At 40.7% G+C, this 13,506-nt stretch overlaps 1 protein-coding gene across 1 annotated transcript in view; it reads right to left on the bottom strand.

The window, feature by feature from the left end:
• The window catches only part of COL13A1 (collagen type XIII alpha 1 chain), a 154,052-nt gene that overhangs the window by 95,760 nt on the left and 44,786 nt on the right, over positions 1 to 13,506 (bottom strand). The window contains exons 11-13 of the mRNA XM_058187686.1: positions 4,676 to 4,741; positions 2,414 to 2,512; positions 1,257 to 1,289 (exon numbers count right to left, since the gene is read on the bottom strand). Coding sequence (XP_058043669.1) covers positions 1,257 to 1,289; positions 2,414 to 2,512; positions 4,676 to 4,741 — 198 coding nt within the window. The remainder of the gene's footprint in view (positions 1 to 1,256; positions 1,290 to 2,413; positions 2,513 to 4,675; positions 4,742 to 13,506) is intronic.

Below are 13,506 nucleotides of genomic sequence, written 5' to 3'. Positions count from 1 at the left end.
GGGATGCGGCAATGGTTGTAAGCGTGAAAAATGTCATAAGCCGCTTTTTTTCAATGCCGTTGTAACTTTTAAACGGTCACTAAATGAACTGCTGTAAGTTGAAGACTATCTGTAGTCCAGTTGTCAGATGCCAGAATAGAATGCAAACATACTGCAAGTTTATTTCATGTCACCCGTACACAAAAACCTGATCTAATAATGGTCAAGGCAAATTGGCGTGAGATAAGCAGAATTCATAGAGGACTGGACTGAAGTCTCTTGTAGGAGCGTAGCAATTCCAAACTGATGACATGTTTGACACCCCAACCCCCTTAGTTTCCGCCTGGTCATTTCCTACATCTGTATGATTAACAGTGATGGTTGGAGACTCCACAATTTCAGGCAGTTTTTCCAATCCTGCCTGGAAATCCTAGTACCTCGGATCATCAGTATGACGTCTTTCACTGAATTGTGAAACTGAAAACTTTCACTGAATTTTGATTAATTCCTTTTTTTTTAATAAAAGTTTTTTATTTTTTTCAAACACACATACAAACGAACAAACAATACATTTTTTCTGAACAGAGTATTGGCCGAGTCAAAATTTGTACAGCTTTTAGTTTTCTCCAACACCATTTTATATATTTCACTTTTTGCCATAAAATTCTTTCCGATTTTTTCTTTTCTTTTCTTTCTATTTCTTCTAATATATAAACAATATTACCAATCTTAATCAATTTTTTCTTTTTCCACCCCTCTCTTTACTTTTTTCAAATTGAAACCCTTTAAATTAAAAATTTTGCTCAATTCCAAATGTGTGGAGTTTTACTTAAAAGCTAACTTCAAAATTCAGTCAGAGAATATTTTATTATATCAACTTTGTATGAAATAGCACATTAATTATTCGTCTCTCCTTGCCATCCACAAGCAGCTAGACAATTATGAATTATGAAATCTTATAATGGGATTTTATTTCATAATTAAAGCAAAGTTAATTAAAAAAAAAACTTTGCTCTTGTATGGAATGGCGGAATCTCCTTTCATTAACTGCCAGGTGAACCCTCAGTTATGCAACGTAACCAGGACTAAAATGAGTCCAGAAACTTCATTCTAGGAGAAATATGATTTTTGTCTGCTGGATAAACTTTGCAGTGGAATACATCTATTAATCCATGCAACCCTTGAAATTCAGCATGTGTCCCATATTGTTCTTTCTCAGGCTCTGAGAAAATATTTTTTTATGCAAACAAATGCAAGAAAAATGATTAAATGGCTACCTTTCCATCCTTGCCAGGTTCTCCGGTTTTCCCCTATCAGGAACAAAGAAACAAGCCTTTTTGAGATTACAGGTGTTTTAAATCTGAGTAAACCAGCAAAGACATTTGAAGAGTTTCTTAATTTAAGAGTTGGCTTGGGTGTGAAATGTTCAAATCATAGAGTAATTGCCTCACTCTGGCCCTTTTCACAGATGGGAGTCATGAAATTGATAGTCTTGTGCAGGGGTGAAATCCAGCAGGTTCTAACAGGTTCTGGAGAACGGGTAGTGGAAATTTTGAGTAGTTCAGAGAACCGGCAAATACCACCTCTGGCTGGCCCCAGAGTGGGGTGGGAATAGAAATTTTTCAATATCCTTCCCCCAGGAAGGGGGGGAATGGAGATTTTGTAGTATCCTTCCCTTAGAGTGGGGTGGGAATGGAGATTTTGCAATATCCTTCCCCTGCCATGCCCACCAAGCCACGCCCACAGAACCGGTAGGGAAAAATTTTGGATTTCACCCCTGGTCTTGTGCAGCCATCTCATGGCAGAATAACAGTCTAACAGAGTTGGAAGGGACTTTGGAGGTCTTCTAGTCCAACCCTCTGCTCAAACAGGAGACCATATCAGACAAATGGTTATCCAATCTCTTCTTAAAAACCTCCAGAAGATGTCAAAGGCTTTGATGCAGGGGTGGGTTTCAAAAATTTTAGCAAGGGGTTCTCTGCCCGGTTGCTGGGTGGGCGTGGCCTAGTCGGCCTCTTGCACCACGGCGGTGGGGGGGGTGTTTTTGCCCTCCCCTGGCTCCAGAGGCTTTCCTCGAGCCTCCGGGAAGACGAAAATGGCCTCCGGAGGCCCTCTGGAGGCTGGAAACAGGCCCAAACTTCTGGTAGGCCTGTTTTTCCTCCTCCCCGAGCCTCTGCGTGCGCTCTGCACTTACCTGCATCCAAAAGAAGCCACATGGGGACTCCTGGGAGGGGAGGGGTGCGTGGGGCCAGCCAGAAGTGGGATTTGGAGGTTCTCCAAATTCCGCAGAATCTTAGCTAGAGGTTCTCCCGAACCCCCAGCAGCCCAGCCCTGCTTTGATGCAATCTCAGAAACTGGTCAGGACATAAAGGTAAAAGATACTTCAGAGGTTCTTGGCGAGGGGGAGATCCACATAGACATGAAAGACACTTACAGCTGGGCCAGTTGGGCCAGGTGATCCTGGAGTCCCGGGTGGTCCTGGAGGCCCAGGTAGTCCTGGAGGCCCTTGGATGCCTGCTTGTCCTTGTTCACCCTGAGGTTCATGGAGAATAACATTGCTGTAAACACAGATAAATTACATGGGGGCACAAATAACAACCTAAGCCGAGGAACATGGGTAAAGCCAAACAAGGTCTTGTTAGAAAGTCTATGAAGGGGGTTTCCAAAACTCAGGCAAAGAGCAACTGTGGATTGGCTGATGGTGAATTCCCACATTTTTTAAAAGCTTCCATTACAACAGGTTGGGTGGGAAACTGCGTGCAAATATTAAAAAAAAAAACATCCAATAAAATGTTACAACTTTATTTGGATTTTTTCTGTATCTAATGCTAAAATTCACACCACATGAATTTTTTGTAGGTATGCATTTGAAGTAATAAAAATCTGCTTGGGAAATTAAGTGGCTATACTCCTACTGTGTCCATGGAATTCCATCTTTTGATCATGCAGTATTTTATGCAACGCCAGAATGGTGACGTGAGACCATCTTCAATGAAGCCTAACAGCATATTAAATTCACATACCAAGGAGCAAAACAAATTTTAATCTAGCTCCAATCAATGGCTAAACGTAGCCTATGACATCTGGTGAGGATGGTGTTTGGTCTTTGATTATTCCTCCATCCACGATAAGCCGTGGTGGCGCAGTGGTTAGATTGCAGTACTGCAGGCTACTTCTGCTGACTGCCGGCTACGATTTTCGGCAATTCGATCCTCATCGGCTCAAGGTTGACTCAGCCTTCCATCCTTGCGAGGTTGGTAAAATGAGGGCCCAGATTGTTGGGGGCAATATGCTGACTCTTTAAACCGCTTAGAGAGGGCTGTAAAAGCAGTGTGAAGTGGTATATAAATCTAAGTGCTATCGCTATCCAGTAAGGTTCCAGATGGATCCTGGAAAGCAAGTCCAGTTCCGACCATCGGTATGCATAAGCATATCATAACGTCATTGTAACAAGAGACTTTGCATGAATAGGCATCTTGCTTATACAAGCACTCTGGCTGAGTTGAACCTCATCTATCAAAGCACATAAAATATTACCCCTGAAAATGAAGATGATGTGCATTCTGCTATGGAGACCTGTGTCTATTGAAGGATGCTATTGCTGGGCAGCTGAGATGGTCCAGGACTTGTTAGATGTCCACATACGAAATCTCTGCAAGTCCCAATTCTGCTATTTGTATAATTGTCTCTAAAGTTAGTGATGGCCCAGTAGATGTGGTCAAGCATGAAATTTGTTTATGCTTTTATGAAATAATGGTGTTATCACCATCGTATTAGAGTACCATTCCCTGCAACAAAGAGTCTAAGGCTGCAATTTCGTTCCTGTTTAATTGCATGCAAGGGCACTTGTTTGGAAGAGTCATTTGAATAATTAATAGGACATACAGCTCTAAACTTCTATTGGACAATCACTGGAAATTCTAGGTTATTCTAGGCTGTGTCTCCAAGCAGCAGGAGTTGTATTCTTCCCATTTTCCTATCTCTGCAAAACGTTGGTCTAAAAAACCAATCAAATATACTTTGGTTAGCCGACTGTTTAGAACTATGGATAGTGAACTACCTTTGCTTAGTAGATTGTATTGTAAAACAGATCAGTTCCAATAAAATCAAATTAAACCTTTTTTTAAAAAAAGCATTATATTCTTGCTCTGCGATACTCGTTCTTCTTATACTGTCTAACAATACTTTCAAGACAAGTAACCACTAAATGTGCTCATGCTTAGCTGCTAAACTAAGCATGCAAATGCATTAAAACTCGATCTGTCAATTCTTTGAAATGGGGGATGTGACTGAATTGCCAGCAAATCTTTGCTTTTTCTAGTTTTAACGAAACCCTCTCCCAAGGAAGACGGGAAGCTGGTTAATTACCAGTTTCAGAAATGAACAGACCAGGAGTAGGAGGAAAAGGAGAAGGATACCTGGAAGGTGCGTCTCTTTATGACTGGGGGCGGAGCCAGTCGCACTGAATTGAGAAGAGGCCACTAAATGTGCTCATGCTTAGCTGCTAAACTAAGCATGCAAATGCATTAAAACTCGATCTGTCAATTCTTTGAAATGGGGGATGTGACTGAATTGCCAGCAAATCTTTGCTTTTTCTAGTTTTAACGAAACCCTCTCCCAAGGAAGACGGGAAGCTGGTTAATTACCAGTTTCAGAAATGAACAGACCAGGAGTAGGAGGAAAAGGAGAAGGATACCTGGAAGGTGCGTCTCTTTATGACTGGGGGCGGAGCCAGTCGCACTGAATTGAGAAGAGGCAACAGCTGAAGACCGAGCCAGAAGGTCACGGGGAAAGGCCAAAGGTCACAAGGCAAAAGATGTCAGTAGGGCATCAAAAGTCAAACAGAGCAGCCAGGGAAGAAAATGGAAACAGGGGAAAAAGTAAAATAACCAAAGGAAGGAATAAAAGCAAGTCGGAGTTCATCAATGTCAAAGAAAGGGTAATGGAAAAAGCGTTGTCATTGGACACCTCGTGGCACGCCTCTGAGCCAATCTGTTTCTGTTTTCCATTTTATTTCCACAACATGAATATTGCTGAAGCAGCTATAAACGTTGCTGAAGCAGCTTCACGCTTCACAATTTAGAGCAGGGATGTCCAGCTTTGGCAACTGTAAGACTTGTGCACTTCAAGTCCCAGAATTCTCTAGCCAACCATGTCTAGGGAAGTTCTGTTCCATGTCTGTTCCATGCTGGCTGGGAAGTTCTGGGAGTTGAAGCTTCAGCAAGTCTTAAAGTTGTCAAGATTGGACATCCCTGATGTAGAGTATTCCAATTTCTAGTCATATAATCTGGAAAATCAATAATTAATTCACCAGTTCATTCAGCCAAGTTCCACTGCAATACAACATAGATTCCTTAATTCTTTCTCAGTCTATCAAGAACACTACTACTGTTATTATTTATTATTATTTATTTTATTAGATTTCTAGACCGCCCTTCTCCCGAAGAACTCAGGACGGTGTACAGCCATGATAAAAATAAACAATGTACAATTAAAAAGAAATAAAAAAACTTATTATACAGTTTGGCCAAGAAATTTAAAATATATAAAATCTAAAAAACCCCAATTTAAAACTTAAAAAATTTAAATTTTAAATCTAGACGATTTAAGAGAGCCCCGCGCGAACAAACAAATATGTTTTCAGTTCGCAGCGAAAGGTTCGAAGGTCCGATATTTGGCGTAAACCAGGGGGAAGTTCATTCCAAAGAGTAGGAGCCCCCACAGAAAAGGATCTTCCCCTGGGGGCCGCCAGCCGACATTGTTTGGCGGACGGCACGCTGAGAAGTCCCTCTCTGTGTGAGCGTACGGGTCGGTGGGAGGCATGAGGTAGCAGCAGGCGGTCCCGTAAGTACCCAGGCCCCAAGTATCTGTACCACATTATCTGTACTATCCTATTTTAATTATATATACTTCTCTTCGGAAGGGAACATCTGTAACTCAGATTGGTGTTATTGGTGTTCTTCAAGCTTAGTTGTTGGTAGATGTTTTATTACCCAACTAGTTAACAGCAGTGTGAGTTGAGTACACACCCTACACTTATTCAGACTGATGGTGTACCTAGTTGGGTAGTGAATGTCCTAAACAGACAAACTCAGAGAATACTTTCTTTGCTTATTAACAAAGATTTCCTTCTTTTGGAGCTTTCTTTCATAAGACATTCCTCTTTTTCTTAATAGTCAATATGTTCTTACAATATTGATCCAAGCAACAGGAGCCTTGGATGGCAAGCTCCAAGTGCTAGCCTTTGGAATTTAACATGTAAATAAAATAAGCAGAATTGGTGCAAAAAATATGGAAAGGGTTCAAGTAGAATTCATCAACCCTCAATCAATTTCATGAATGAAGCAGGAAGATTGCACCATTGAAATGCAAATAGCAATCCCTTAAATACAAAGATTCACTCAATTTTTTTAAAAAAAATATTTTTGTTTAATCAGTGAGAACATTTTAGGAAATGAAAGACAATGGAAAGCACCTCTTTTCAGCAAAGGATCCAGCTCTAACCTGCAGAAGAGATTACTTTTGGAGTGGATCCTGAAAGGTTGCATAAAATGAAATTCACATAAGCCAGAGGGCTTTAAACTTGGCAGCTTTAAGACTTGTGGACTTCAACTCCCAGAATTCTCCAGCCAGCTATGAGCGGCTGGAGAATTCTGGATGTTGAAGTCCATAAGTCTTAAAGCTGCCAAGTTTGGGGACCCCTGACATAAGACCTATTGCCTACAACTCAGTTAATCCAGGCTACAAATGAGTCAAAAGTTACCAAAAATTCTGACAGGATTCAGTCACACTAACCGGATCCAGATTTATTTTTTAAAAAAATTCAAAGTCTCCACCCACTTCCTCCAAAAGGAGCCTAGAAGTAGTTCATGAGTTCTTGCACAAGCTGGCAAAATTGCATTATATCATAAACTCCTTTTCTATTGGGCAGGCAGAAAAGAGTCGATGCATTTCAGCCATTTTAGCCAGCATTTCAGAGATGTATTCAGGGCTTCCAGATTCTGGAAGTGAGTTCTGCAATGGGGACACTTGCTTTTTCAGCTGTTATTTCTCTCCAGCTCTTTGGACGATTAAGCGGCCAAGGGTTAAAGGATTGGGTTTAGGTGTTCATAAATGGGATGGAATTATTTGACTCTGTGCATACTTGGGTCTGAAATGTAAGATCCTGCAGGTTAATTATTTGTTAACTGACTTTTAAAATGTTCCTATAAGCTTTTTTTTCTCCTTGAGAACCCAGCTCAATAAATTATTTCAGTTTTTCTCTTGCTAAACATGATAAGAGCTATTGGAGTTGCCACTTCTTGGTTTTCTATTCTCTTCAGCAATCCAAACACATCCAAAAAGCATCTGTCCCAAAATTTTTACTACTACAATAACTCTACCGATTATCCACTTTAGGACTTCATTTCTACAATTGAAATCACCCGGTTTTCATCAATATAAATGCAAGAAGAATCGAATTTTGTCGTAGCTCAAGTCTATTCCTATTTTGTGGCTTAGAGATGTGCCTGGAGGTCTCCCATGACAACAACTGTAGACACTCTAAAACAGGGGTCTCCAACCTTGGCAACTTTAAGACTTGTGGACTTCAACTCCCAGAATCCCTCAGCCAGTAAAGCTGGCTGAGGAATTCTGGGAGTTGAAGTCCACAAGTCTTAAAGTTGCTAAGGTTGGAGACCTCTGCTCTAAAAGATACATTTTTTCTACTCATATTTAAGATCACTTGCTCTTTAGGGCAAGTCAAGTTCCAGTCTTGTTGCAAACGGATATGTCTTTGCAATATTGCAGCCCTGCCATCCAATTATTCTGGGCAGATGGTTTAAAATAGAGAACATGCTGTGGTGCACAATTTTGGATTGAGAAGGCCACAATTAGAAGCAGATCCAGGCAAGGCCACACTGGGATTCACCAGTGAATCACAGCAACAAAATTGCCATGATCCTTGGTGTCCATAAAACGAAGTGAACAAACCAAATTGGAGTCTGCATGATTATGTGTTATATGTAATTCTGGTTAAGGCACTAAATTTAAGAGCACGTCGTGGTGGTGAGGTCTTGAAGTGCTGTTAGTTTCAAGGATGTAAACTGGACTGAGATCATCTTACTGTTGTTACGTCTCAATCTTTGCTTGATTATATCATTTCCAATAAAAGGAGATTCTGTCTGGAGACTTATTTATTTATAATTTATAAATATGAATATCTGCATATTTATTTTATAAAGATGTGAACTAAAACTCTGCTGATGAGAAGATAACTTTAAAAACTTTCCCATTTTGTGTTTTTGGTACTCAATTTCTCCAGCCTGGCATGACTGGGAAAGGCAAATTTTGAGAAGCCATTTAAAAGCAGCAGTGCTGAAAGGCAGATATGTGACAGGAGTTCCTCCACTATGTGCAAAAATACTGAATTCATTCCATAAAATAGTTTTGGAGGAAACTAGGACAGTTGAGGTTAGAAGGTACCAATGGTGGGTTGCTACCAGTTCGCCCCGGATTGGGTGAACCGGTAGCGATGGCTTCAGGCTTCACCCCCCTGGACACTTCTGTGCATGCGCAGAAGCAGCATGCGCACACAAGTGAACCGGTAGCAAACTAAATTGAAACGCACTACTGGATGGTACCTCATGGAGTCGTCAAAATAAAACATCAAAGTCTTACAAGATGGCCATAACTGATCGTTTTCCAGAATTCTCTTTAAAATCTCAAAGGATTTTTGCCATTCTTGCTCACAATCTTATGTAAATTAAGGTGAGAAAACCAAATCAAATAAAAATCAAATCAAACCCCAAATTAACGTACTTTGATGTCCTGCAAAGGCCATCTGCACTTCTGGCTTATAGAGTGATCTAAAAAATTCTAGTTATGCCGAAGGCCATGAAAAAAAAGTTGGGAACAGCTGCTCTAGATTGATGACCCTAGAATTCCTACTGGTATTATCAGAAATTGCTGGTTACAATGCAAAGAATGCCTCATTTGTCTATAGCAAAAGCCTCCATAAAGGAGTATGTCTATAAAGCAGAGGACTCCAACCTTGGTCCCTTTAAGATTTGTGGACTTCAACTCCCAGAGTCCAGAACTCTGGGAGTTGAAGTCCACAAGTCTTAAAGGGACCAAGGTTGGAGACCCCTGACCTGGAAGATTCCCATATTCAGTATGTGAAATTTCCTATTTGTCTTCATTCCAAGGGGGAAAATAGCAATCCAATCATTCACGTCAACTCATCAGGTTGCCTCTCTTAATTGCTTTTTGAAATGCCAAGAGGATGGGTGCTGATCTCAACACAGGTGGAGCCTCATTGCTTTAAGACATGGGTCTCCAACCTTGGTCCTTTTAAGACTTGTGGACTTCAACTCCCAGAGTTCTGGACTCTGGGAGTTGAAGTCCACAAGTCTTAAAGGGACCAAGGTTGGAGACCCCTGCTATAAAGCATGGGATCAGATGTCCATTTTGCCAATATGACTTCCCTGATTATCCACAGACATGTTACAAAATATTTGGTATTGTTCAGGGTATGCAATATCCTTTTTTTTTTTTTTGCAACAAGACTGGTAAAGGTCAAACCAATTCTTTCTCACAAACCTTCAATGCAAGGATGTGATTAGAACGCAGAGCTGCAAGTGTGGTGCTTAGATATTCCTAGGGGGAACACACAATGGGGTCAATTCAGTTCATCAAAATCATAAGACCAATGTGGTAGTTCAAAACCTCAGTTTGCTTTGAAAAGTCAACCCAGATGTTATGCTTGTATCTGTTGTGGGTTTTACCTGTTTTGGTCACCTCATCATAGGTGGAATTCAGCCGGTTCAGACAGGTTCTGGCAAACCAGTAGCTCCGACAATCAGTTGGCCCCGCCCACCGTCCCCTGCCCTATCCTGTCCTTTATTTCCTGCTTTCTAGCTCATCTCAATTGCGCACAGCTGATTTCCCCCAGCTCACTGTTCTACTTACCATTGCTGACTCGGAGATAAGCAGCTGAGCTTCTAAATGCTCCACTTTCAGCGCTGCGCGCAACTGCCTTAGGCACACACTCAATGAACCGGTTGTTAAACCGGCAGCATCCCACCACTGCACTTCATCTGTTCTCAAGGCTGGTATTGTGTAACACATGCATAATATCCTAGTGTGCTAATTTCCTCCACTGAAACAACAGTATCAATGTTCTTAATGGGTTGCCCAGCAAAGAACTATGGATAGCTACTACATTACAGTGGAATTAAATTTTCAGTTCTTACTGACAATAAAAAGAGGAAAAGTAATCCAATAATAGTCCAATAACAGTCCAATCCAATTGCAGTCAGATCTTGGACAACTATTACTCAAACTATATAAGAAAACAAGTTGAATATTCATTTATTATTTCTCTCTCCCTCTTTTAAAAGCACATATAATATGTTTGCTGGGAGCAGAGGCAAGAAATCTATTTGCTATTAAATCCATATCATGCAGACTATTGGTTTTTGACTAATATTGATTATTGACTAAGAAAGCAGTTGTGAGATTGCAACTGAGTCCTTCTAATTGTGTTCAACTCCCATAATTTCTAGCCACTGTAGATGGAAATTAAAGACTAGCATATTTAGAGGGCACCAGATGGGGAAAAATACTTGCCATCCCAAAAAATTTGCAACACAGACTGAAATTTTAAATAACACATTTTTTCCCCCAATATCACCTGAAAACGAAATGAAATGAATAACATTTTTATGATTTAAAACTATGGGATGGGAGACATGTAAGAACATTTTTGGCAATAATTTGAAACAGCAGAATATTAAAAACAACAACACATCAGAGATGGTATTTAGCCAGTTTGGACTGATTCACCTGAACCGGTAGCGGAAATCATGGGTGGTCCTGCACCCGCCCCGGCTCTATGCCATCCTATTTAGGCACGTTTTTGAGGCCGAGCGTATGCGCGGAAGGTACGTGAGCCAGCAAAGCACATTGCGGAAGGCCCGGGCGCATGCATGGGCGGGGCATGTGTGAGCGAAGCGCTTGCATTTCCGAACTGGTAGGGAACGTAAGTGAATACCATCCCTGTCACACAGATTAGCTTTTTAAGTTAAATTCTCAAATTATGCTGGGTGCAATTCCTATATTTTAGGACCATGATGGCGGACCTATGGCACTCGTACCACAGGTGGCACGCAGAGCCACATCTGTGGGCACATTAGCGTTGCCCTAACTCAGCTCCATCGTGCATGTGCATGCCAGCCAACTAATTTTCAGGCCTTCTGGGCCTACCGGAAGTTGGAAATGGGCAGTTTCTGGCCTTTGGAGGGCCTCTGGGGGAGGGGGGGAGGCCATTTTTTCCCTCCCCAGGCTCCAAGAAAGCCTCTGGAGCCTGGGGGGGGGCCAAAAAATGAGCCCACTGGGCCCATGTTGCCATCGCGTGCCAAAAGCGAGGATAGCACGGGGGGTAGCGTGCTGACATGCACGTGACCCTCCCCTGTGTTCCCCTCGCTTTTGGCACACGACGGCAAAAAGTTTAGCCATCACTATTTTAGGATGTCAGATCCAAAGGAGAAAGCAAAATATGAACAGCTTAAGGCATAGCCGCCCCCTGGCAAAGCTTTGTTGACTTTTCTCAGCCATGTTCTTTGTTCTTTGATCTCTTACCACCGAGCTCACAATGGGATGGAGAAAGATTTCTTAAATGATAATTCTAGCAACCAACAGTATCCTAAGCTGAGCTGGCCAGATTCTTTTCTCTTTGTAGCCCTATATTTTTACTTCTTTTATTTTATGTTCATTCTTGGGGCTCTTTTCATTTTGCTCAGTGCATGGAGAACTTACAACTGAACTCAGAAATTGTTCAGGCACCAACCAATGTATAATACTCTACTGCCATTGCTTTATTAAGTAAATACACTTGGCCAGAACATCAAGTTAATCAGCCAGCTTTCACTTCCTACCCCCTTCTGTTTCAAATGCCTCTGAAAGGTTTATTATCTACATACTGTTGTCATCCAGAATTCTTCACCAGCTGCAGCTCCAAATTTCTCTTGGAGGAGGTCCAGATCTCAAGTCTGTTTTCCAAAGGGATTTTCAAATCCCGAACAGAAAGTATTTAAGCTTCTGCCTCTATTATCATTTCAGTCTCGATGTTTGATGTCTTTCCAATGTATTCCATAATGCAATAGACATTGTTTGTGCCGGATTAGATCTACTTGAACCTCATGATAACATGCCTTCCACTTTGACTTTGGAAGCAGAGAACTCGAGATAAAGATATCAGCTGGGCCGCTTTCTTAGCTATCTGGAATTTTGTGAATATGTGAAGGGTATTAAGAAGGTAAACTAGTGAAATTCTTCCCAGCCAGCCATTGTAACTTTTAAGTGGCTCCCGGGTCAGAATTACCTATCTCATTCATGACTATGGATGCCATATATATATATTTGTTGCTATTAGATGATAGCCAAGAGTTTTACAGCCCTTATCTCGTAATCTGAATGCTTCTTGGCATGGTTTTTACCTGAGAAGGTAGACATATTACAGTAAAGCAAAGAATTACAGCTAACTACACTTGTTACTTTCTAAAAAAAACCCAACAACCCTTTAGTTTTTTAAAATTTTTTTAGTAAAAGTATTTATATGTTGCTTTTTATTTAAAAATATTTTAAGTAGATGATGCTAAAGACTGGCATTTTGCCTTATGTGAAATTCCTAATTAATTTAATATTTAAGTTTTAAGCGTCTAAAATAATTAAAGTCAGGTAGGACAAGAAACTTGATCAGTACCAGAGAGCATCTATGGACCTGTTGACTTTGCATAGTTAAGTAAATTTATCTGTGAAAAATATTCACCTAGATCAGGGGTGTCAAACTCACGGCCCCATGGGCCAGATGCATCACGCGCTGGCCACGCCCACCCCTGGTTTAGCGAAGGGGAAAAAAAATAATGATACATCACAAAACGATGACATGAGTTTGACACCCCTGACCTAGATGGAGCCTTTCTTCATAACCAGGCAGTATAAGAAATATATTGGCATTCGTAAAACCATGATATTGCATTTTAGAAGTTCCAAAAATAGCCATATGTTATTTACTTGGTGAAGGATTTATTTTTTGTACCCTTTTTACAAGTGCATAGTGCTGAACTTAAGAGGTATCTAAAACATTATATATATATATATATATATATATATATATATTCTCCTAGAAGCACGAAGCTGTAAACACCTAGCCTGATGATGACGAATGGGATTTCGTCGAAACGTCGCCAAGGCATTTCCAATTTTATGCGGGAGAAAACCCGAATAACCAAAGACCTACATACAAACACCCGCGAAAACCTCAGAATATATATATATATATATATAACATAACAAATAAATATATAAATATTTATTATATATATATATATATATATATTTGTTTTCTGAGGTTTTCACGGTTTTCAAAGGAAGAAACAGCTGCGATCACACATTGCTCTCAGAAGCACGAAGCTGAAGCCTGAAGATGACGAATGAGACTTCGTCGAAACGTCGCCAAGACACTTCCAATTTTACACGGGAGAAAAC

This window comes from Ahaetulla prasina, chromosome 6 (genome assembly GCF_028640845.1).
Source record: "Ahaetulla prasina isolate Xishuangbanna chromosome 6, ASM2864084v1, whole genome shotgun sequence".
Taxonomy (NCBI): Eukaryota; Metazoa; Chordata; class Lepidosauria; order Squamata; family Colubridae; genus Ahaetulla; species Ahaetulla prasina.
Note: the sequence above shows the minus strand (reverse complement) of the source record. Positions and strands in the feature narration are given on the sequence as shown.